Source organism: Podarcis tiliguerta (assembly GCF_965153285.1).
Source record: "Podarcis tiliguerta genome assembly, chromosome: 12".
NCBI classification, from domain to species: domain Eukaryota; kingdom Metazoa; phylum Chordata; class Lepidosauria; order Squamata; family Lacertidae; genus Podarcis; species Podarcis tiliguerta.
This window is the reverse complement of record NC_139545.1, coordinates 10,701,245-10,723,508: the sequence shown is the minus strand read 5'-3', so window position 1 is coordinate 10,723,508 and position 22,264 is coordinate 10,701,245. Positions and strand designations below refer to the sequence as shown.

The window sequence follows — 22,264 nt, the reverse complement described above, 5'->3', positions numbered from 1 at the left end:
ATCCTTAGGTGTTACTTCCAGGAATTCATGCTTGCACTAAAGGCAGTATTCTCTCCATACCTCCAGTAATTGTGTTAATTTTTTTCTCGGTGCCTGCTGCTCAGAAATTAATTTTAGGGGCGTCATTCTGAAATAAGGAGCCTAGCTATTAGAAGACAGCAACAATTTTTAAAGTGGTATCAAAACCCCCTGTCATTAGGACAAATAGAGCTTGCTAATTGTGTGGGAGGAGCAGGAGCAGAGAATTTTGTTGGGTTCACATTTTTAGCAAACTGACCTTTTGGACTAATACACAGATAAGAATGCAATTACGTTATGAATTTTACAGTTCTCTGGACTTTGCAATTCAGGCATACCAGAACGCATTAAAACTGGATATTTTAGGATAAAATGTGCTTAGAAATACGTACATTGAAATAAAATATTATTTTAATATACATCAAAGTTCATATTTAAATACTTTTTTAAATAAAAAATGCAAATTAATGCCGCAGTCAGACAGAATAGACTTGATGAAAAACCACATGTGACTTTGACTTGGACCAGAAATAGACTGATCTGTCCATCACAAAGAGGTTTACATATTGCAAGTGTTGTACTGCTATCAGTAAGGCCCAGGGTACCCAATGTTAGGGTAGTGAGGAGTATATTTTGTGCTAATCACTACAGCATCGCAAACTGCTTGGACAAGCTAAAACATCTAGCAAGTCCAGTCTCTAACAGACATACCTTCTGTATTCATAGTTTCATAGAATTGCAGAGTTGGAAGGGCCCACAAGGGTCATCTAGTCCAACCCCCCAGTGGCGTAGCGTGGGTTGTCAGCACCCGGGGTAAGGCAAGTAATTTGCGCCCCCTAACCCGGGGCAAGTAATTTGCACACCCCCTGCACTGTCCCTCCCCCAGATAGTCCCTCGCTCTCTCTCCGCACCGCACCGCACGCCTGGCACCCTCCCCTCCACAGTGGGCGGCGACCCGGCGGCTCGGATCGGATTCGCACAGCCAGCACTGCAGTGAGAGAGAGTGAGTGAGCCAGGTAGGGGCAGAGAGCTGCGAGTGCGAGCGCGCCCCCCCAGATGTTGCGCCCAGTGCGGCCGGCCCCCCCTGCACCCCCCACGCTCCGCCACTGCAACCCCCTGCAATGCACAAACACGGGGCTTGAACGCACAAGCCCAGGATTAAGAGTCTCGCACTCTACCGACTGAGCTATCCAGCCTGGCTTCCGTTTCTTGGTCATTCAAGTGTATGAGGGAACTGTCATAAAATTATAAAGTGTGAGAGCAAATTTTTCACCTTGCTCCATATTAACTTGGTCCTTTATAATGCTTGAGGAAATAACATTTTTCACTCCCTCACTGAGCGCTGTCAAGCCACACTTACCTGTAGTAGTGTGTGCACAATAAGTGCTGCTGCAGTCTGGTCTGGTCTTATTGCTGACAGTTTCAACTTACTCTTTGTTCATCTCAGGACACCCCATGATTCTACCATTTCTATTTGTCAAAGGTTGTGAGTCAGAACTGTAGCATTTTGGTATTCGTAGGTGATCGCTGCATCAATTGGCTTTCTAGTGTAGCAACTTTGCATATGTTAATGCAGTGACCAGAAAAAATCTCAAAATAAGTGTTTTGTATATGTGGTGGGCTGATAGGCAGAACTGTGTTCCTACACCAATTTTTAATAGTCTTCTTAAGTGTGGTACTGAAGTATGCAAATTATAAGGCCATTAGCAATGTGGAGTGAATCTTCATTCTTTCTCTCTCTTCTGCTCTATCCTGGTATAACAAAGCCCCTAGAATGGACCAGTCTTAAAGGGAAACGGTCTCAGTTGATATAGCAAGTATGAGACTGATACACAATTAGGTTTTCATGGAAGCTTCCTTCCTGTGGCTACATCCCATACCAAGAACTGCCAGGGTCAAAAATCTGCAAGGTATGAATCCACTCCAGGTCCGAAGTTTATGGACATGGAAGTCAGATAATGTGGGGAAAGCCATATTAGTTGCTTTCAATCACCACCTTCCAATCCGGCTTCTGATACTAATGATATTAATTGTCCATTGTATGACTCACCCAGAGTTACATTTACCTCCTCTTTTCAGATCTCCTTAGAAGGTGAACCAGATGATTTGAAAATTAAATGTCTGTTGGCAAATGTCAATAAGTGCATCAGCTATAAGGAGGTGCTGTTTGCACTAGTGACAAGAAAGATAACGGCAACCTTTCTGGATAGTGCAAGTGCCAAACCCTAGGGATGCTAACTAGAAGAAGTGTTTTTAAATTCTGGACATTATAGATTTGTCCTGGTTTGGTGCCATGTAGTGTCTTTCATTTTGTAGTTGTGTGATTTGTGCTCATACTGTATTGTGGTCGTTACTGGGCATAAAAAATAACATCTACTAACTGACTAATGTTTAGCACACATTTTGAGGCAGGCAAGGAATGCTTATTTTCTCTTTCAGCCTCAATCTGCTGGAAAGTAGAAGCAGCCTAAAAATGATAAGATACTTGATTTAAGGCTGTATCTGTAAGCCCTCTTAGCCAAGAGTCCTGATCAGTACTGACCTATCTTCACTGTATCTGTCCCAAAGCCAGAAATGTTTCTCTACCATCATGAAAAGTTAACAAACATCACAGATGCATTTCAGTATTCCACAGTGGCTGAGTTGTGACTGATAGGATAGGGGGGAGGGAGAAAAAGAGCCAAAACAGCATTTTAAAAATTATTATTATGAACATTTGCCGCTAAGTGGTTTCTCAGGTTATTTTCACGCTTCACTGCAAAATGTTCACCTTCACTCAGAACCCTGCCAGCTCATAGACTAAACTGGCATCAGTTTTCACATTTGTACTTACATCGATTTTGCTTGGATGTTAGACTTCAAGTTCTAACAGCCATAGTTGGTGAAGAAATTACGAAGAAGTTTTGAAGCTTGCTTGGAATCCCATTATGTTTATGATGCATTTTATGCTGTTCCAGGCAAAGCCCAACACACACCATATTTTGGTGGACGATCCCATTTTGGAGTCTGGCTGTAAGTGTGGCATAAGTAGAAGGCAGAATTCATGCACATGCAATTCTCGCTTTGAATTTTTCATACCAAACTACATTTTGAGCAAAAGCCTGAGGCAACAGCTTTTCTCAAAAGAACTGCTGCTTTTTATAGGGTCAGACGCCATAATCTGTGGTTAGAACTGTGGAGCATGCAGGTTAGCAGACAATTATTTACACTGATCAAGATGCCATATATAAATACTAAATCAGGGTCAGCAAACTTTTTCAGCAGGGGGCCAGTCCACTGTCCCTCAGACCTTGTGGGGAGCCGGACTAGATTTTGAAAAAAAAATATAAAATGGACGAATTCCTATGCCCCACAAATAACCTAGAGATGCATTTTAAATAAAAGCACACATTCTACTCATGTAAAAACAACAGGCAGGCCCCACAAATAACCCAGAGATGCATTTTAAATAAAAGGACACTTTTGACTCATGTAAAAACATGCTGATTCCCGGACTGTCCATGGGCTGGATTTAGAAGGCGATTGGGCCAGAGAGGGCCCCCGGGCCTTGGTTTGCCTACCCATATGCTGGATCAAAAATCTTTCCAATCTGTATGTTAATGAACTGATCCCAGAGCAGTAGCAGCCAGCAGGGTGGAGCAGCATTCCCCAGCTGACTTCCCAAAACAGGGGTCGCTGCCAGCAACAGTGTGTGGATGCAATATCAGCTGCATCAAATTGGCTCCACTGCTGTGCCTGCAGCACATTCTCCTCCTTTTCCCTTTCCCTCTTGGTCACTGGCAACAACCTCCATGCTGGGAAGCCAGTTGAACAACACCTCCCAACACTGCTGCTGCTCTCCCAGAGATATAAAATACTTCTGGCTTCCCCGTTTCACATTTGGTCTTATTTTTGTGAACCTATTGGTATATGCTGATGACATGCTGCTGTTGTCATTAGCGCAGATAGAGCAGCTAAGTTGGTTGCTGAGAGACTAAATGGGAATCTGCTAGGCAGAAGAGCTGAGTTTCAGTTATGCCAAAACTCAGTACAGTGGTACCTCGGGTTAAGTACTTAATTCGTTCCGGAGGTCCGTTCTTAACCTGAAACTGTTCTTAACCTGAAGCACCACTTTAGCTAATGGGGCCTCCCGCTGCCACCGTGCCGCCAGAGCACGATTTCTGTTCTCATCCGGAAGCAAAGTTCTTAACCTGAAGCACTATTTCTGGATTAGCAGAGTCTGTAACCTGAAGTGTATGTAACCTGAGGTACCACTGTAGTGGCTTTGAAGATCACCCCGCACAACCCAAGTGGTCTCGTGATAGCCGTTCTGCTAAATTAGTTTGCAACCTTTAACGGTTTGGGAGCTGTGCTTTTCTGAAAGTGGTGAGATCTTCACCTGCTATTTTGGGGTTTGCAAATTACCAGGCTAAAGGAGCCCAGTTCAAAGTTCTGTTGTTTAAAATCTGCATGTGACTAAGATGCTTGTTGCACCTTCTTTTCCTGCATCAGTCATGCTAACCACCTAGGCCATCATCTGAGGCTCTTCTCCTCCTTCTGAGACAAGTGGAGAGAGGGCATTTTGAGCTACAGTGTCTTGCATGTGGAATATCGTATTTTTTGCTCTATAAGACTCCCTTTTTCCCTCCTAAAAAGTAAGGGGAAATGTGTGCGCGTCTTATGGAGCGAATGCAGGCTGCGCAGCTATCCCAGAAGCCAGAACAGCAAGAGGGATTGCTGCTTTCACTGCGCAGCGATCCCTCTTGCTGTTCTGGCTTCTGAGATTCAGAATATTTTCTTCCTTGTTTTCCTCCTCCAAAAACTAGGTGCGTCTTGTGGTCTGGTGCGTCTTATAGAGTGAAAAATATGGTACCTTACCTAAGGAGACTCTTTTTTCTCCCCCCCCCCCCCCCATGCTCTTTATTGGTTTCATTAGATATTACAACTCGTCATCAAAAGCAAAATAGGATACAAAAAAGATAAATAATCATGAAAAAACACCCATGCATAATAAAAATTTTCAACACCCTGTATCTCCAGGAACCTTAAATAAAAAATAATTAGTCTTCAACTTTTTGCGGGTCGTCCCCCCCCCTTTTGAAACTGCGTCCTTTTTTTTACCTTATCAATCATCCATATTGTATGAGATACATTATCCATCTGTCGTTTAATTTGCGAATATTAGTCAAAGCACACTAAAGATTTTACTTGGGAACAATGTTTTTTAAGTACCCTCTATAACAATCCCACTCTTTTATAAACTTGTGGTTTGTTTGATTCCTGATTATTTTTGTCATCTTTGCAACTTCCAAATACTCAGTTTTATCTGCCATTCCTTTTTTGTTTTCTCTCCCTTCAAATCGTTAGCAATCAACATTCTCGCTGCTGTTGTTGCATATAGGAATACCCTCCCTGTTATCACTTGGAATATATGTTGTCAAAATGCCTAGGAAGAAAGCTTCCAGATTTTTTTTGCAAATGTTTAAACATTTCTTTAACTCCTCATAGATGATATCCCAAAAGTTTTTTTTTATTTTTGTACAACCCCACCACATACGTTACATTGTTCCCTCAGCTTGCTTACACCTCCAGCATATATTTGAATTTGTTTTGTACATTTTTGCCAATTTGCTGGGGGTTGTGTACCATCTATAAAACATTTTCATGAAGGTTTCCTTTAATGTATAACAAGTAGTGAACTTTAGATCTTTCCCCAAGCAGCCATCTGAATGGTATGACCAAAATATTTTGACCATTTGAATTGCTTCTTTAACTTCTTCCTTTTTTACTTCCCAACCTATCAGGAGTCTATACATTTTAGATAATAGTTTCTTTTTATTTTGTATTAAATCTTTTTCCAGCCTCAAAACTTCTGTCGTGAACCCTTTTTTTCTGTCTAGTTTACAGGTGTCATTTATTTGGTGGTACTGCAACCCATCCGTGAAATGACATCTAATTTCTTGAAACTTGCTTAATTTTAATTGTTTTTCTTCCTCTAATATTTCCTTATAGGTTGCCCAGTAACACCCCCCCGCCATATTTTTCCTCTTTACTGAAATTGCCTCTAGGGGGGTTAACCACCAGGGTGTTTTTTCTTCTAATAGGTTTTTATACCTATCCCAAACCGTATATAGTGATTTCCTTACTATGTGATTCAGAAGACCCCTGTGAACCTTGACTTTTTCATAACCTAGATAGGCGTGCCACCCAAATCTATTGTCCCATCCCTCCAAATCCAATATGTCTGTATTTTGCAAAATTATCCACTCTTTTATCCAACATGATGTTTCATAGTAAAGTTTCAAACCTGGCAGCGCAAAACCACCTCCATCCTTAATATCTCCTAATAGTTTATGCTTTATCCTAGGTTTTTTCCCCTGCCAAAAGAAATTTGATAAAACCCTCTGCCATTCCTTGAAGTGCTCCCCACCCCCACCCCCACCCCCACTTACCACTGGAATCATCTGAAACAGAAACAACATCTGTGGGAGCACGTTCGTTGTGGTTGTTGAAATTCTCCCCCAGAATGAAAAGTCCAACCTATTCCAAATTTCTAAATCTTTTTTTATCTCTATCCAAGTCTTGATATAATTATCATTGAACAAACCTATATTTTTTGCTGTAATCCAGATACCCAAATATTTGACCTTTTTAGTTATTGTCAAGCCAGACATTGTCTGCAGTTCTTGTTTTTCTTGATCTCACATATTTTTTGCCAGCAACATGGTTTTGTTTTTATTCAGTTCAAATCCCACCACCTGACCAAATTAATATATTCTTTCAAAAAAAAAAGTATACTTTCTAGTGGATTTTCTTCTAGTGGGTAGTTATTATAAGGTCACCTGTGAAAGCTTTTAGCTTATAAAATTTGTTTCCCAGTGTAATTTCTTTTATTTCTGAATCAGTTCTTATTGTCATTGCCAGTGTTTCAAGTACCATAATAAACAATAATGGGGAGAGAGGGCAACCTTATCTAGTTCCTTTCATTATTCTAAAGCTCTCTGATACTTCATTATTTAGGATCAGTTTGGCTTTTTGCTTCTGATAAATCGCCTCTATACATCTACAAAAAAATTTCCCTAGGCCCATTATCTCTATAGTTCTTTTCATAAATTTCCAACACACGTTATCAAATGCTTTTTCAGCATCCACAAACATTAGTATCACTTGTTTATCCGATCTCATTTCCAAATACTCTAATATATCAATCACATTCTTATATTGTTGTTCATTTGTCTTCCTGGTAGGAAACATGCCTGATCTTCATTTATGACCTCTTTTGGTATTTTCTTTAACCTATTTACCATAATATCCACAAATAATTTATAATCATTATTTAAAAGAAATATTGGTCTGTAGTTTTTAGTTGATGTTAAATCCATCCCTTGCTTTGGAGTCAGTATTATAAAGGCTTCTTGCCATGATTCTGGCAGTTTCCCTTCTGATCTTGTTCATAACTGTCTTGAGCAGTATTGAAAGTGAGTCTTCCAATTTCTTGTAATAACTTGCAGGCAATCCATCCGGTCCAGGTGATTTTCCTGATTTCACATTAGATATTGCCTAATGAATTTCCAATTCACGGCGTTTCCGTGTGCGGCTCTGGCTCTCCAGAGCAGCGATGTCACGCTGGCCACGTGACCCGGAAGTGTCTTCGGACAGCGCTGGCCCTTGGCCTCTTTGAGTGAGATGGGCGCACAACCCTAGAGTCTGTCAAGACTGGCCCGTACGGGCAGGGGTACCTTTACCTTTAATGAATTTCCAACATTGTTATAGAGAAGTTTAAATGTTCTGTTTTATCCCTTGCAATCTTTGGAAATTTACTTTGGCTTAAATATTTTTTTTTTCTATTTTATCTTCCTCTTCCTTTCCTGCTTGGTATAGATCCTTAAAGTAGTTTATGAAAAATTTACTTTTCTCCTCTGGCTCATCAAATTTCTTCCCTCCTTCTACCAACTTTCCTATCGTCTTTTCTTTCTGTTTTTTCTTTAACTGCCAGGCTAGCATTTTCCCTGGTTCTAAACCTTTTTTGGACCTTTTTTTTTAAAGTCACTGCTCCTTAGCTTTTTTTATCATCTTATTTCTCTATCTTATTTATTAATTTTAGTCATTGGTTCTATTTGTTTTTGGTTTGTTAGCTACCTTGAAGTTAAAAGTGCAGGATATGAATTTAGTAATAAATAAATTGTAAAAAAAATTATCCTTAACTAATTTATGGAGTAGAAGTGTGGAGAACTGGAAATACCCCAAAGCAAATATTAAAATACACTCTGCCTTGTACCTGATACTCCTCCCCCTCCTCCCCTTGCCCCTTCTGTAACCATTTCCTGATCTTGATATCTTCCCAGAATCTATCCAGTTTCATTTCCTTCTTATCTGAGTTGGTTTCTCCTGGTTGTTATCCCACTCAAATATACTCCCCATACCTCTATGATCGAACTTTTACTTCCTATGTGCTAATACCTAACACACGGCAGATTCTGTGAGCATTCAGAAAAGTATGGTGTAACTTTAATTATGGAGCTGAATTATGGTGCTACATGATAATGTATAGTGATCAGTAAATATGTATTTGCATGATCTGCTCCATTTCTTCCCTTTTGCCACTTGGAAATATGCAGAGTCTTACTGAGGTTATAGTTCCTCCACCACATCCCACCCCAAGTTTCGTTTCAGTAAAGTATGAAACTTTGAATCATGCAGGGCCATGCTTTTCATGTGGCAACTTTCCATTTAGCCAATCTCATGGAATAAACAGAGTGGTCAGCATGACCCCATGTGCCTCAGAACTTCCTACATATTGGAAACAAAGAGGTTCTGAACTATGAAGGCAGATATGATACTGCCTTGATAATTTGAGAATCGGGTAGCAGTCACCCTGAGAAAATTTATTCTGTGTTTCACTGCTGTTTTCAACTGGTCGAGCGAGACAAGTAGCTTAAAGTAGATCTGAATAAACTCAAGTTATTTTTGTTAACATTGGTTGCAGGGGACAGACAGGGAGATTTCAATGTACAGAGGTACCTTGGGTTAAGAACTTAATTCGTTCTGGATGTCTGTTCTTAACCTGAAACTGTTCTTAACCTGAAGCACCACTTTAGCTAATGGGGCCTCCTGCTGCCGCTGCGCCGCCACTGCACAATTTCTGTTCTCATCCTGAAGCAAAGTTCTTAACCCGAGGTACTATTTCTGGGTTAGCAGAGTCTGTAACCTGAAGCGTAAACCGAGGTACCCTTGTACTTACTCTACTTAGCCTTGCAAACTGTTGTGATGCAACCATCCGCAGAATATAATCAGTGTGAAATCATTTTTATTTTATCTTTTTGCTCCATGGTGTCCTGCTGTCAGATTTGGTCTCATAATGGGGCGGCTTGTGTGTAAATGTCTAATTAGTTTCTGTAATTGTAGCAGCCCAAGAGGCTTTTCTTCTGTCGGATCCCATAGCCTTGAATGCAGCTGGCAGTAGGCAATTTGTGAGCATGTCCAGTCAGTGTGGGATTATCTTTGAAGGAAAAAGATGGAAGTTAGCTGAGCCTGGGAGTCTAAAGATATCACACATTAATATATTAAAGTTTAATTAAAGCTTCCTTTGCCGCTGCCTTCTAAAGCTCAGTTTCCCATTTTTGCATCAAAGAAGGAGCGGATAGATTTTAAAAGTGGCACATCTAAGAGGAGTGGAAAGCATTTGTTCTTCACTTGCTTTTTCCTCCTGCCCTGCATTGTCTCGCTCTGGCTGAGACATCCTTTTAGAAGCTTAACAGGAGTTCTCTTTTGCTGTCCAGCCTCTTATCTGATTGTTCTGTGACAGTTCTCTGTGGCAAGCTGATGACTAGAAAATGCCTAGAGCAGCCTGGTTTTTATTTTCAGTGGGAGAATATTCCCACTTTACTCTCCCCACTTCAGAAAAATGTGCTGCACATCCTTCTGATCTGCACTTCTTTCTTCACATGTTCCTTAGTAATCATGGCCAAGAACATTATGTCAATAACCAGCATCACTTTTCAATCAGAGATATCAGAGATATCAGAGATATCAGCAGCCAAACTGACCTTAATGCTGCTGCTGTTGTTGCGGCTGCAGCTGCTGCTGATAATTTTAATAAAATCCCAGGGTGGTTTACAAAATAGAATCAATACCATAAGAATTCAATGAAAAATCTGAAATATAAACAAAATAACATTTAAAGAAATTACTTCAATACATCACTAAAGCACAGCATTAAAAAGTCACAGGCCTTGAACTTCTCAATCTGTCCCCAAGACCTAGGTGAAGAAACGTTTCTTTAGGCTGCACCAAAAACTCCATACTGGAAGTTGACAACCAGACCTCTAAGAGAGTGGTCCCTATTCTGCATCACCACGCAAAGGGCTACCCCACCAGAAAGACCACAAGAAGGTGTTTCAGACAGCAGATATTGAGAAAAGTGTTCCTTCAAGTATTTGAGACCTAAATCATTCAGGGCTTGGACTATGATAACGTCCAAACCTTGAATTGATCCCAGAGCCATATTGGCAGTGCAGTTCACACAGGATAGGCACTGTCTAATTAAATATGCTGCTTACCAGTCTTGTGTCCACATTTTGCCCTAGATGTGACTTCCAGAGGCAGCCTTACATAATGCATATTACTGTAGTCTGACTGCAAGGTTACCAGAACATTCAAGATTTCTGTGGCGAACTATCCTGGTCCATAAACAGGTAGAACCAGCTGGAGCTAGAAATATGCCACCCTTGCCCTGATTCTGCCTGGGCTTCCAGTTATGGTGCTGAATCAAGCTATGAAGCTGCTTCTTGGGGCAGGGGGAGAAAAACAGGATTCATCTCCAGTTCCCAGACACAAGAACCACTGACCAACAGCATCTCCATCTTATCAGGATACAACATCAGTTTATTGGCCTTCGTTCAGCCAGTTATAGCCCCCAGACTCCAGTCCAGCAACTGCACCGCCTCATCTTGTTCAGATAGTATAGATGTTATTTGCATAATGTAAAAAGTTACTCCATCAATCATCCCAAACGACATGTTTCCCCCCCACCTAATATTATATCCAGCAAATGGCATTCTTTTGAAAGATCAATGGCAGCTCCAGTGTCACTAAATGGAGTCTATAACATATGCTTTATCTTGCAGTCAATTTAAAAAAAATAATTTCCCTGTGGCTAAATCCAGATAAGAGTATCTAAATTCTACAGAGATAAATTGATTTATGTCTCTATAATACTCTGTAAATATAAATTGCTAAATGTAAGCTACCAATTTATGATTATCCAAAAAGGTGTGTTACGGTTTGCGGGATGTAGCCTTGCCAGCAAGCTCTCCTTTCAATATCAAAGGTGCTATAATTTGTTAATAATGATTACAAGGTGGAGCAAAGTCATCTTTTAAAACTTGTCCATTTCCCTCTTCATTTTTCATTACTCTTGGCTCTATATTCCTGGCCCGAGGAGGCTCTGAATACAGAATACAGTGGTACCTCGGGTTAAGTACTTAATTCGTTCCGGAGGTCCGTTCTTAACCTAAAACTGTTCTTAACCTGAAGCACCACTTTAGCTAATGGGGCCTCCCACTGCCGCCGCGCTAACAGAGCACGATTTCTGTTCTCATCCTGAAGCAAAGTTCTTAACCCGAGGTACTATTTCTGGGTTAGCGGGGCCTGTATCCTGAAGCGTATGTGACCTGAAGTGTATGTAACCTAAGGTACCAATGTATCTAAAGCAGCAATGGGAAACCTGTGGCCCTTCAGACTCCTATGAGACTCCAGTTTCCATCAGGCTTTGAAAAAGAAAGAGCAGGCAGTGTTTGTTCATAAACGTTTAGAGGATTTGTCAAACTGATGAACTTGCTCTTCCACAAGCTACCTCCTCTTGTTGTAATTTTCCTGGTCCTGGAGATTTTTGTTTCCTTTCCCCATTTCTGCAGTGAGTCATCTCAGGGGCTGCATTCCCTCTTCTCACCTGATTCCAATGGTCTCTCCTGTTCCTTCTCCCCACCTTTGTAATCATCCCTGTTAGCTGAAGTAGTTTGTGCCTTGCAGTTTTCTCTGTGATGTCATATTCTTTTTATATAACTGTATCTAATAGTGTTGGTGATTTGCAGGATGTCATTCTGAACTTGTGGTGAATCCAGAGAACAGCAAGTTCCTTGCTTTCTCTAGGTGGTTGGCATTACACACACACACACACACACACACACACACACACACACCCCTGTGGATTAGCCAATATTCCACTTGGTAGACTATTTGATGTGCTTTAAAAAAATTACAATTTTGCAGCTTTTCCTAATATTATCAGGAGACTTTTAAGCTCGAAAATACTACATTTCATGAATAATTCTGTACATGATCGAATTGATATGCTTGAGCTGTGTATTGATATGCTTGAGCTGTGTATGGCTTTACAATACATTTTTCCTCTTTTCTATTTTCCACAGATGCCTGTGTACTATTACCCCTCTGGTCAATACCCTACCTCAGCAACTCAGCAGTACAGACCCATGGCCTCTGTTCAATACAATACACAACGGAGCCCACAAATACCACAGACCGCACAGCAAGCAGGTATTTTCATCTACTACTTTGATTCTTCAGCTAGATCTTCCAAGTTATGTGTCTGGATGAATTCATAGGTGCCGCAGTCTAGTCAGTATGCCTGCGTATGAAGAGAGGAAGCAGCCTTGGCTCCCAAAATTACATCCCCGGCCCCACTTAAACCCTTAACTCTTTACCCAGCTGAAGACCTGACCCAAATTTGTTTCTGCAAACAATATTCCACAACAATGTATTTGCCAGTCAAATCTTTTCACACAGACCCTTCTGTCAGAGCTCAGCTGGATTCTATTCAGTTTAAACATGCACAAATACATGGTACAGGGAGAAAAGTGTGGCAGTAAAAATCAGAGATAAATGGTGGCCCATTGAGGAAAGAATACCCTCCAATCTACACTGAGGATGAGGTGGGAAAAGCATATTCCCTTTCTGCCTTGACAGGCTTATTGCATCTTATTTTTTCCCCTTGACTTATGGAATAGTTTTCTAAATCTGTACCGTTCCTTCCCTTTGCAAGGGTCTTAAATATTTAAAAATGCTTCATCCTAAATAACTAAATATCCAAAGGATATTCATACTTTTTTGCTCTGTCGCTGCAAGTCGGTATGTCCTCAAAGCATCAATTCTTAAAATGCTGGATCAAAGCTAGGGCATGAAGTATATTACTAGAATTGTTAATATTTCAGTGATAACTTGAGTAGCATCATTATAATGAGGTGCCTGGATCTTTTTAAAGTAGGTACTGGTGGAGAGAAAGCAATGAAGGGTGATTGCAATGTGTACAGGCCTGAAACTCTGAAACAGGGAGACAGCCACCTGAATGTTCCACTTGTCTTCATAATGCTATGCTGTTTTCGATTTCTCCATCTTGAGTTAGTCGTGATGAACAAGGGTCTCTACAGTCTATGTGGTGCCCCGTTGGTCTAGATCCCTGCAATGATGAGCAGTTGGAAGGGGGGCCGTTACACTGTAAGAGAGTGAGTAGCAGGTCTCACAGTGAACCGGTCTCTTTTCCTACTGTGTCACATCGCGCCTAATAATGGCAATTGGCACAAAAAGAAAGAAAGCTGCTGATGTGTGTTTGCACTGGTCGGTGAGATACTCACTGTGTTGCTGTTAAACAGAACTTGGGAACGCGAGAGTAAGAAGAATCATTGGGTTCTAAAAGTTTCCTGTCCTGTTCAAGTTATTCAGTGTTAATCCAGTTATAAAAATATGTGTGTTGCCTACCAAACTACTACTACTTTTATCAGAAGTTCTCATGAATTCACAAATAAATTAAAACCGGTCTTCAAGAGGTTGTGATAACATAGCGCTTATAAGTTATAAACGTATTACATACTAAATGTTCTGAGATGAGAAGGGCCTCCATGTCTCTCTAATATAATAGAGATAGAATTGTCATCCTTCCATTATCATTCATGTTACTGTAGTCCAGCAAACCTTTATAATTGACTTGTATGATTTATCGTGAACAAATAATGATTTGCTATTTACCACGAGCATATACGTTTTGTACCATTTTCTTGTTTCAGTAACTTCCAAGCTCTGCCATACTGGTTTGGATGAGCATTCTCAATATCAGTGACACTCTTTCCCTCATTTCATACCTTTTAGCAAATGCAGTCACTGAAAGGGAGAGACAGAGAATTCATTTACGCAAAAACAATGGCTCGTTTTGCTTCACTTGTCCCGACAGCATTGCTCCATATTTATTACTGATTTACATTAAGGCTTCCAACCAAATGCAAAATATATTGTATGAAATTATCTTCTTCTGCCCTGTGATTCTTAATCCATATTTAACCTATTAGTTAAATTGTGCATCGGTAATGTGGAAATCGCTTTAAAGAAACCATATATGGAACATTCTGAACTATGCCAGCTATGTTCTGGGAAGTTATTTGATCATAAGAAAACATCTCTTATTTTTACCCATTTTATTTTAGTTTTAATTATATTTTGTTTTGTTTATTTAAACAAAAATTATATACCACTTGATGGTGGTAAAACCTCTTAACACTGCCAGTTCCACAGTTAATATACTGTATGTTCAAAAGACAATTTTCAGGCTGGAATGTTGAATATCCTGAATTCTGTTGTGTATATTCAGAGTATTCTTTGCTGTGCTAGTTGACCGATTCATTAGAGCGAGAGAAACACTGTCATTCGTTTGTTACAATAATATGTAGCTACATTCTAGTATTTCTTCCATGTAAAATTACCACTTTGATCTCTAAATTATGTGGCTCATAATTAATTGCTTTTCATGGTATCTGTATCTTTGCAGAGGGCATAAGATGACATCTTTTATTGGGTCAACCTTTCTGAAATGTTCATAGCACTGAAGCATGTAATATGTGACGAAGAGGTGTCCCAATTAACACATTGATCTTCTCTGGGAGTTCTGGATACCAAGAGCTGCTGTATCTTCTTTCAGGCTGTAGTTTCTGCACTCTATTCAGAGGGATGAACTAATCTTTAAGCATCCTTTGTTATTATTAACAAACATATGACTTCCACAATTTAGTAAAGGAAAGGCAGTTCAGAGGTTTGAACAAGTCTTGCAAGCCATTCTTTCCTCCTATCAGGCTGTGGATATGGTGGACCACCTTCTCAGTGGCTGAGAGTAGAAACATACATGCCAAAGGGTTAACCACTTTTATAACATGTTTAACATACAAAATGGAGCCTAGAACTACAGAACTGGAATCAGGGCTGGGGACTTTAGTAGCTATGCTAAATCAAAATTGTATGATTGAGGAAAGCTACAAATCCCACTAGCAAAGAGGGGAAATGCTTGCTCAGTCCAAGAATTTGCAGAAGGTTTGAGATGTTCTGTGTGTGCACGTGCACGAGCCTGTTTACATGCAGTGGCGTAGCGTGGGGGGTGCAGGGGGGGCCGGCCGCACCGGGCGCAACATCTGGGGGTTAGGGTTAGGGGGCGCAAATCCACGGGTTAGGGGGCGCAAATTACTTGCCTTGCCCCGGGTGCTGACAACCCACGCTACGCCACTGTTCACATGCTTGCATGCAACATATGAGCAAAACAGAAGCTGAAACAATTTAGTTGACGTGAATGGCTTTGTGGAGAGTAAGAGGCATACCAAGTAGTAAGACTTCAATAAATATATATCACATAAGAGGTGGTTGTGGAGCTGTGTGTAGATGGATGACTGTTTCCGAAGCAGCTTCCCTAAAGATTTAGTAGCACTCTTTGTTGCTGCAGCAGTATGGCAAAACCCATGGGAATGTTAGCAGTGCCTACCAGCAGAATAGCAAATGCAATGAATGAGAATTTCTGAGCCTTAGGAGCTTACACACTGTATAACAAAAAGAAAGTTCACCTGCCCATTGGGGGCTAGGAAGCTTTCATCTCTCTTGCAAGCTTGTTAAAGCATATGGTTTTCCCACTGTGGGATATAGAGGTCAAGGCAAGCTCTGATACAAGCAATTTGTTTTTGTTGTGCTCAGAAAAGGTCTGCTTAGGAGTAGAGCAATATTGATGATTTCTAGAGCAATTGGCTGAAGCAAAATGTCAGGATAGCATCCTTAATACACGAGGGAGTGTGTATCTTTTCTTCTTCATGGCTATGGTAAGGGAGCAATATGAAGTTAAAATGGCTCTAAGGCAGGTGGGGGGGGATGAGCTCACCTAAAATTAGATTACAATCTGACAGCAATAAATCATTTTGCAAGAAGGATGAGAACTCGTGTGTATGTGCTTTTGGAGAATACAGCTTGGCTGTTAAAAAAGTGAGACACATTTCCAGAATACTCTGCTTCACAAAGTATTCGTCACAGGAGCACCTTGTTTAAATTATTACTCAATGAAAAGCTTTGTTATACAACTTCATTCAATTTTCTAGACTCTGATTTAGTTCATTTCATCAGCAGCATTGTAATTAAAATAATCTGTCTCCAGCAAATCTGCATTATCCATAGTCAATGGAAGATTTGTTTATTTTTAATCTGCCCATTGGTTAGCAGGGACTTTATCAGGCTTGCAGTTAGTATGCAGCACAGTTGTTTTAGCATTATTGCACAGACTTGGACTCTAGCAAAAACAAAATGGATGGGGCTACAGAGGAAGGGTCTCCAAGTATTCTCCCCATTCAAATTGAGTCATGGCATGAGTAGGAAGTTGAATGGTGTTGACCATCTGGAGCAGAGGTGAAAAACCTTTCCTTTCCAAGAACCTTTCCCTTCCACGTGCTTCATATGCTGAGTGGGGCAGCTGCAAAAGTGGACAGCGCAATAAAATGTGGGTTTTACCTGTGTAAAGGTAAAGGTAAAGGGACCCCTGACCATTAGGTCCAGTGGTGACCGACTCTGGGGTTGCGGCGCTCATCTCGCTTTATTGGCTGAGGGAGCCAGCGTACAGCTTCCGGGTCATGTGGCCAGCATGATTAAGCTGCTTCTGGTGAACCAGAGCAGCACACGGAAACACCGTTTACCTTCCTACTGGAGCGGTACCTATTTAGCTACTTGCACTTTGACGTGCTTTCGAACTGCTAGGTTGGCAGGAGCAGGGACCAAGCAATGGGAGCTCACCCCATCTCAGGGATTCGAACCACCGACCTTCTGATCGGTAAGTCCTAGGTTCTGTGGTTTAAACCACAGTGCCACCCGGATGCCTGTGTACTGGAGGACAATTTCTAATTTCACACATGCCTCTCTATCCTCCATCCAAGCAGGTGAGGCATTATCAGAGTTCCAGGGCGCATTTAACTGAGTTAACTCCAACTGACTTACATAGAAGAATTCTGCAAATGCTTATGTCTTAAACCCACTGGCATTTAAAGGATCTATCTTTGGCCAACCCATGCTCTGCATTTTTCGTCATTAGCTCAGTTAGTGTACATGTGTAGTATTAATAACATATCCGTTTCCCTGCTAACATTTCTATTTGAAAAATCAGAATTAAAAGATGTGTCTGGCCTTAGATTAACTTTTTGGTTAGGGTGCTTTCCCCTGCAGATGAGGCCTTGCTCTGTCTCTGGCCGTTTATTTATTCTATTTATTTCTGAAATGTGAACCCTGCACCTTCAATGCCAGCTTGCCATTCGCTGGGCAACCTACAAACAAAATACAAACGTTTGTTCTGTATTATGACTGCAACATTCTCCCAAAGCTCCTCACCCTTCCTTTGGGGTGCTTCCACACAAAAACCCATGAGCTCACGTGGGAAGGCATTTTGGTCTTGAGCAGCCATTTTAGCAGCTTGGTTTTTAACTTGGAGAAATTTTAATTGTGTGGCTGTGCTGCTCTTATTTTATGTTTGTCATAAGTCATTCATGTTTTTCTCATGCATTGCTTTTTAATCCTTTGTTAGTTAAATCCATTTACTAAGAAACCTAACTTTAACATTCATATGTAAACAAAAATTAAGGACAGGCAAGAATATTCAATACATATTTTTTACTAAAGGATTATGATAACAGGAAATGCTCTTATATAATTTTACATGGAAGATAAGTGATGAAACTTCTAATCTCCCCGATTCAAATATCTCAATTCCTATGATGAATTTATTGTGACAATTACATGTGGTGTTGACTTTCTGTAATATTCACCAGTAATCCCTTGAACTGTGACACTCATCTTGGTTTCCCTGCATGTTGGTTACTTGATTTGACCACATCTCCCCAACATATTCTGTTTAAGGAATAGCATCTAGTTGAGCAAATAAATCTGTCAAGCAATGCCAGGTTTCTTGACCAGAAAAGATAAAAACAATCTTGCATTCTTGTCAGGCTGCACTGTACAAATTGCATTTCTGCCACTATCAGTATTTTATTTTTGAACTTTGACTTTTCCTTGTGAGTAGTTCAAAACCATCGGAGTCTGGCTTTTCTGGCTGCATGATAAAAATGAGTCTCTCTTCCCTCCCCAGCCCCCTCCAACTCTACAAATAGATGAAATCAGCCCTGGGACATGATTTAGCAGCACTTGTCTTCAAAACGTTTTCCGAATCTAAACTTTGAAGCCCTTCCGTATACCCCTTTGTAGTAGGCAATTGGTCTTGTGTTCACCTTCCCAGATGAAGAAACCAGAGACGGATGAGTCATTTAACTTCTCTGGTACAAATAGCTTCACAGTGTGATAGAATTGTATGTTTACACCTTCTGGTTATGTTATGTTGGAAGGTGGGGGAGACAAGTGGCGGGCTGGGATAGTTTTGCTTGCATGCCCTAGTGGGGAAATCTATGAACAGTCAGAATTACATAGTGTGGGCCCAAGCCCTAGACTGATTGCTGAAAGGATAGACTGGGGTTGTAGGTGCAGGCCAAGTTAAAAAAGGTAAAGGGACCCCTGACCATTAGGTCCAGTCGTGGCCAACTCTGGGGTTGCAGTGCTCATCTTGCTTTACTGGCCGAGGGAGCCGGCGTACAGCTTCCGGGTCATGTGGCCAGCATGGCTAAGCCACTTCTGGCAAACCAGAGCAGCGCACAGAAATGCTGTTTACCTTCCTGCCAGAGGGTAGGGAGGCCATGCACGTGGAAACAGGCAAACTTTGATGTGCTTTCAAACTGCTAGGTGGGCAGGCGCAGGGACCAAGCAATGGGAGCTCACCCCGTCGCAGGGATTCGAACCGCCGACCTTCTGATTGGCAAGTCCTAGGCTCTGTGGTTTAACCCACAGTGCCACCTGTGTCCCTACAGGCCAAGTTACTGCAGAATAAAATTAAGTTACCTGGTGCAGTGAAAAACTCTGGCCCAGCTGGGGCTTGATTGCCCAGATTAGGAGCCCTAATTGGAACAGCTCACAGTTGTGGAAACACTCAGCTCCACCTGGTTGAGGCAGGTACAAATGGTGCAGAGCAACATAGTCAAGTGGGAAGATGGACCAAACACTGCCGAGGCTTCCTGTGGCTGAATCTGGTGCTGTACATAGATGAAGGTAGTCTGGTGGGTAAATTGTTTCTTTGGAATTGTTCCTTTGGGGTTATTTCTCAGTGTAAGAGGGGGTTTTTTATTGCTTTTTAAGAAGGTTTGCTGTTTGAGGGGGTTTTGTGGCTGTTTGAGGAGGTTTTCCTATTCTGTTCAAGTAGAAATGTCTTTTCCCTGCTATATTGACTACCAGAGATCATTTAAAGAACCTGCAGTGTTGGCAGAACACCTGGTGGGTTATGTTCATAAAGAAGCAAGAGGAGACAGCTGGCTGTGGAACAGTGACTTTGCCATAACTATGGCTAATCTTGCCATTTCTAGAGATGCAAACCTAGTCCTTTTTTGTCTAGGCATTGAGGTCTAAGGGTAGAGAGCCATGCACGTGGAAACATGCAAACAGCCCTTGGGGCCTTATACTTGCGCTGCCAGAATCCACACCCATTCCTTGGGAGTCAGCTTGCTCCTAGAATTCTTTCTCCAGTGCGGTATACATATAGTAGACATGTACCTATCAGAGTTTCCTAGGATGAATTGTAGTGGCCTGAACCAGAACCAGCCTGAGTGTGTAGATTACTGCTACTCAGCGGTGGCGCTGTGGGTTAAACCACAGAGCCTAGGACTTGCTGATCAGAAGGTTGGCAGTTCGAATCCCCGCAATGGGGTGAGCTCCCATTGCTCGGTCCCTGCTCCTGCCCACCTAGCAGTTCGAAAGCACGTCAAAGTGCAAGTAGACAAATAGGTACCACTCCGGCGGGGAGGTAAACAGCATTTCCATGCACTGCTCTGGTTCGCCAGAAGCGGCTTAGTCATGCTGGCCAGATGACCCGGAAGCTGTACGCCGGCTCCCTCGGCCAATAAAGCGAGATGAGCGCCGCAACCCCAGAGTCGGTCAGGACTGGACCTAATGGTCAGGGGTCCCTTTACCTTTAGCTGTTTACCCTTTACCTTTAACTGTTTCCTAGGATGAATTGTAGCAGCATGAACCAGAACCAGCCTGAGTGTGTAGATTACTGCTACTCAGAGAGTCACAAGCTCAGGACAGAATTGGGCTTCTGTAAAGGAGGGTGGGGCAGGAAGCAACTTTGATTCACTACTAGGGGAATGAGAGGAGGTGGAAGGAGCAAGATTGACCATCCATCTAATAGTTCATGGAAGCCATCACCTCATACTGAATAGCTGCTGCATGCAAGTCTATTCAGAAGTTCTTTGCTGAGGCCCCTGGTGAGGCTTGTGACAGGGATGCTGTTAGCCCACAATGATGCAAAGCAGTTTGTCACTCCTGCTTGTAATGGTTGGATTGTGTCCAAAATAACTAAATCTTACAGAATCTGCTTTAGATCATTATTGAAAACAATCTACTGAACAAAGAAAGACTTATCGGTATTATACTCTATTGGTTGAACCACAGCCTAGAAGAGTTAAGGTGTTCAGGAAGATTAACACAGAAATTTAGAAGCAGAAAATTCTGGCATTTTAATTCATTGCTGTGTTCCTCTGACCTAAGGTAGGTTATTCTTATTCAAATGTGCCTGTGTTACTCAAACACATTATCTTTCTCCTTTTAAAATAATCTCTGCCTTTTTCCTGAGAACAGAGAACAATTGACTGCATACAATAGCATCTCTGTCAATAGGCTGCAATTACCTGAGGCAGATACATATTTAAAATATACATAGTTCCTTCCATGACAGGCATTTGCGCGTATTCTTAAACGCCAAACGTTTTTCTTCAAATGAAGGGCAATATATCTGTCTTAATAATGTACAGTTAGCATTTACAGCCACTGCTCAGGGGGTGGAAGATTATTGCCTTGATACTCTTATTCATAAACAAGCTTTCAAAGAGGCAAAAGATGTATTTTAATGAATGGGCTTAACTAGAATGACAGAAACAAAGTGACAACAAGATCCTTAGTTTAAGAATTTGCATGTCTATATAATTGAAGTGCTTATAGTCTGATTCTACTAAGCTTTAAAAATGTGTGTGTGTGTGTGTGTGTGTGTGTCTACATGCTGATCACCAGTGCTTAATTACTGCAATGAGGCAGGCCTTATTTAATCCCAGATATAGAAACCTAGATTTGCTTATTCAGTGGTGAAAGGAAAACACTTCAAATACTTTCCCAAACCATTCTCTAGTTTTGCAATTAAACTATATGGCAAAAAGATGAAACTCGCATTATTGTCTCAGACCCCAAAGAGGAAAAAGAACAGGCACCACCATGTGTTTGGCACTGTGACATTACTTCCAAGAATAAATTCTAGATATGTCACCCCCCAAAAATAGGCATTTTTCGCAATTCCTCTAAGGTTGTGGATTTCTGTTTCTTAAACTCAGACGTGTGTTGTTGTTGTTCATTACACTTTTATGTACTATAGCTTATTCCATTACTGCACAGGCAGTACAAGCTTTGGACAAAAAAAGTGAAGAAGTTGCTCATATATTCATTCCTGATACATAATGCAAAGGTACTGTGGAGTTGGAACTGCATCTAGCTTCTCATTTGCAGCATAATGTGGCCCACTGGGTAAATATAGACTACTATGATTTATTGAGGAAACAGGTGTGAGCACGTTAAAAGAATGGTTTGCCTCAGAGAGATGCTTGTAATTGACTAGCAAAATGGCATATGTTGCTGTTTCGAGACAAGTTGCTATTAATCAACCAGCATTTGCTTCGTTTTCAGGAAGAAAGTAAGGAACAGACTTGGTATCCAGCCAGTGGCATCTGAATAGATATTTTAAAGAAAAAAGGAAAGGAAAGAATTGAGCCACCCTCCAATAAATTCTCCCTAGGGTGGAAACTTACAAAGGACAGAGATATGCATGAAA

At 41.2% G+C, this 22,264-nt stretch overlaps 2 protein-coding genes and 1 long non-coding RNA gene across 31 annotated transcripts in view; 2 read left to right on the top strand and 1 right to left on the bottom strand.

Annotated features, from left to right (window-relative positions):
• ARPP21 (cAMP regulated phosphoprotein 21) overlaps positions 1–22,264 on the top strand; it is a 231,315-nt gene that overhangs the window by 184,077 nt on the left and 24,974 nt on the right. For all 23 annotated transcript variants that reach the window (XM_083404759.1, XM_083404756.1, XM_083404767.1 and 20 more), the window contains one exon: positions 12,426–12,552. In XM_083404759.1, the coding sequence (XP_083260885.1) occupies positions 12,426–12,552 (127 nt within the window). The remainder of the gene's footprint in view (positions 1–12,425; positions 12,553–22,264) is intronic.
• The window catches only part of LOC310660456 (uncharacterized protein), a 91,194-nt gene continuing 78,214 nt past the window's right edge, over positions 9,285–22,264 (bottom strand). For 5 of the 7 annotated variants that reach the window (XR_014503366.1, XR_014503367.1, XR_014503369.1 and 2 more), the window contains one exon: positions 9,285–9,496. Coding sequence is in view for 2 of the 7 variants with exons in the window: in XM_083405246.1 (XP_083261372.1) it covers positions 9,384–9,496 (113 nt within the window). In the remaining 5 variants the exon portion in view is untranslated. Of the gene's footprint in view, positions 9,497–10,043; positions 10,152–14,037; positions 15,388–22,264 lie in introns of those variants that run through there. The other 2 variants (XR_014503375.1, XR_014503368.1) reach the window with 2 other exon arrangements.
• Positions 17,183–22,167, top strand: LOC310660530. The gene is made up of 2 exons (XR_014503484.1): positions 17,183–18,828; positions 19,206–22,167. It is a non-coding gene; the product is annotated as an uncharacterized lncRNA (long non-coding RNA).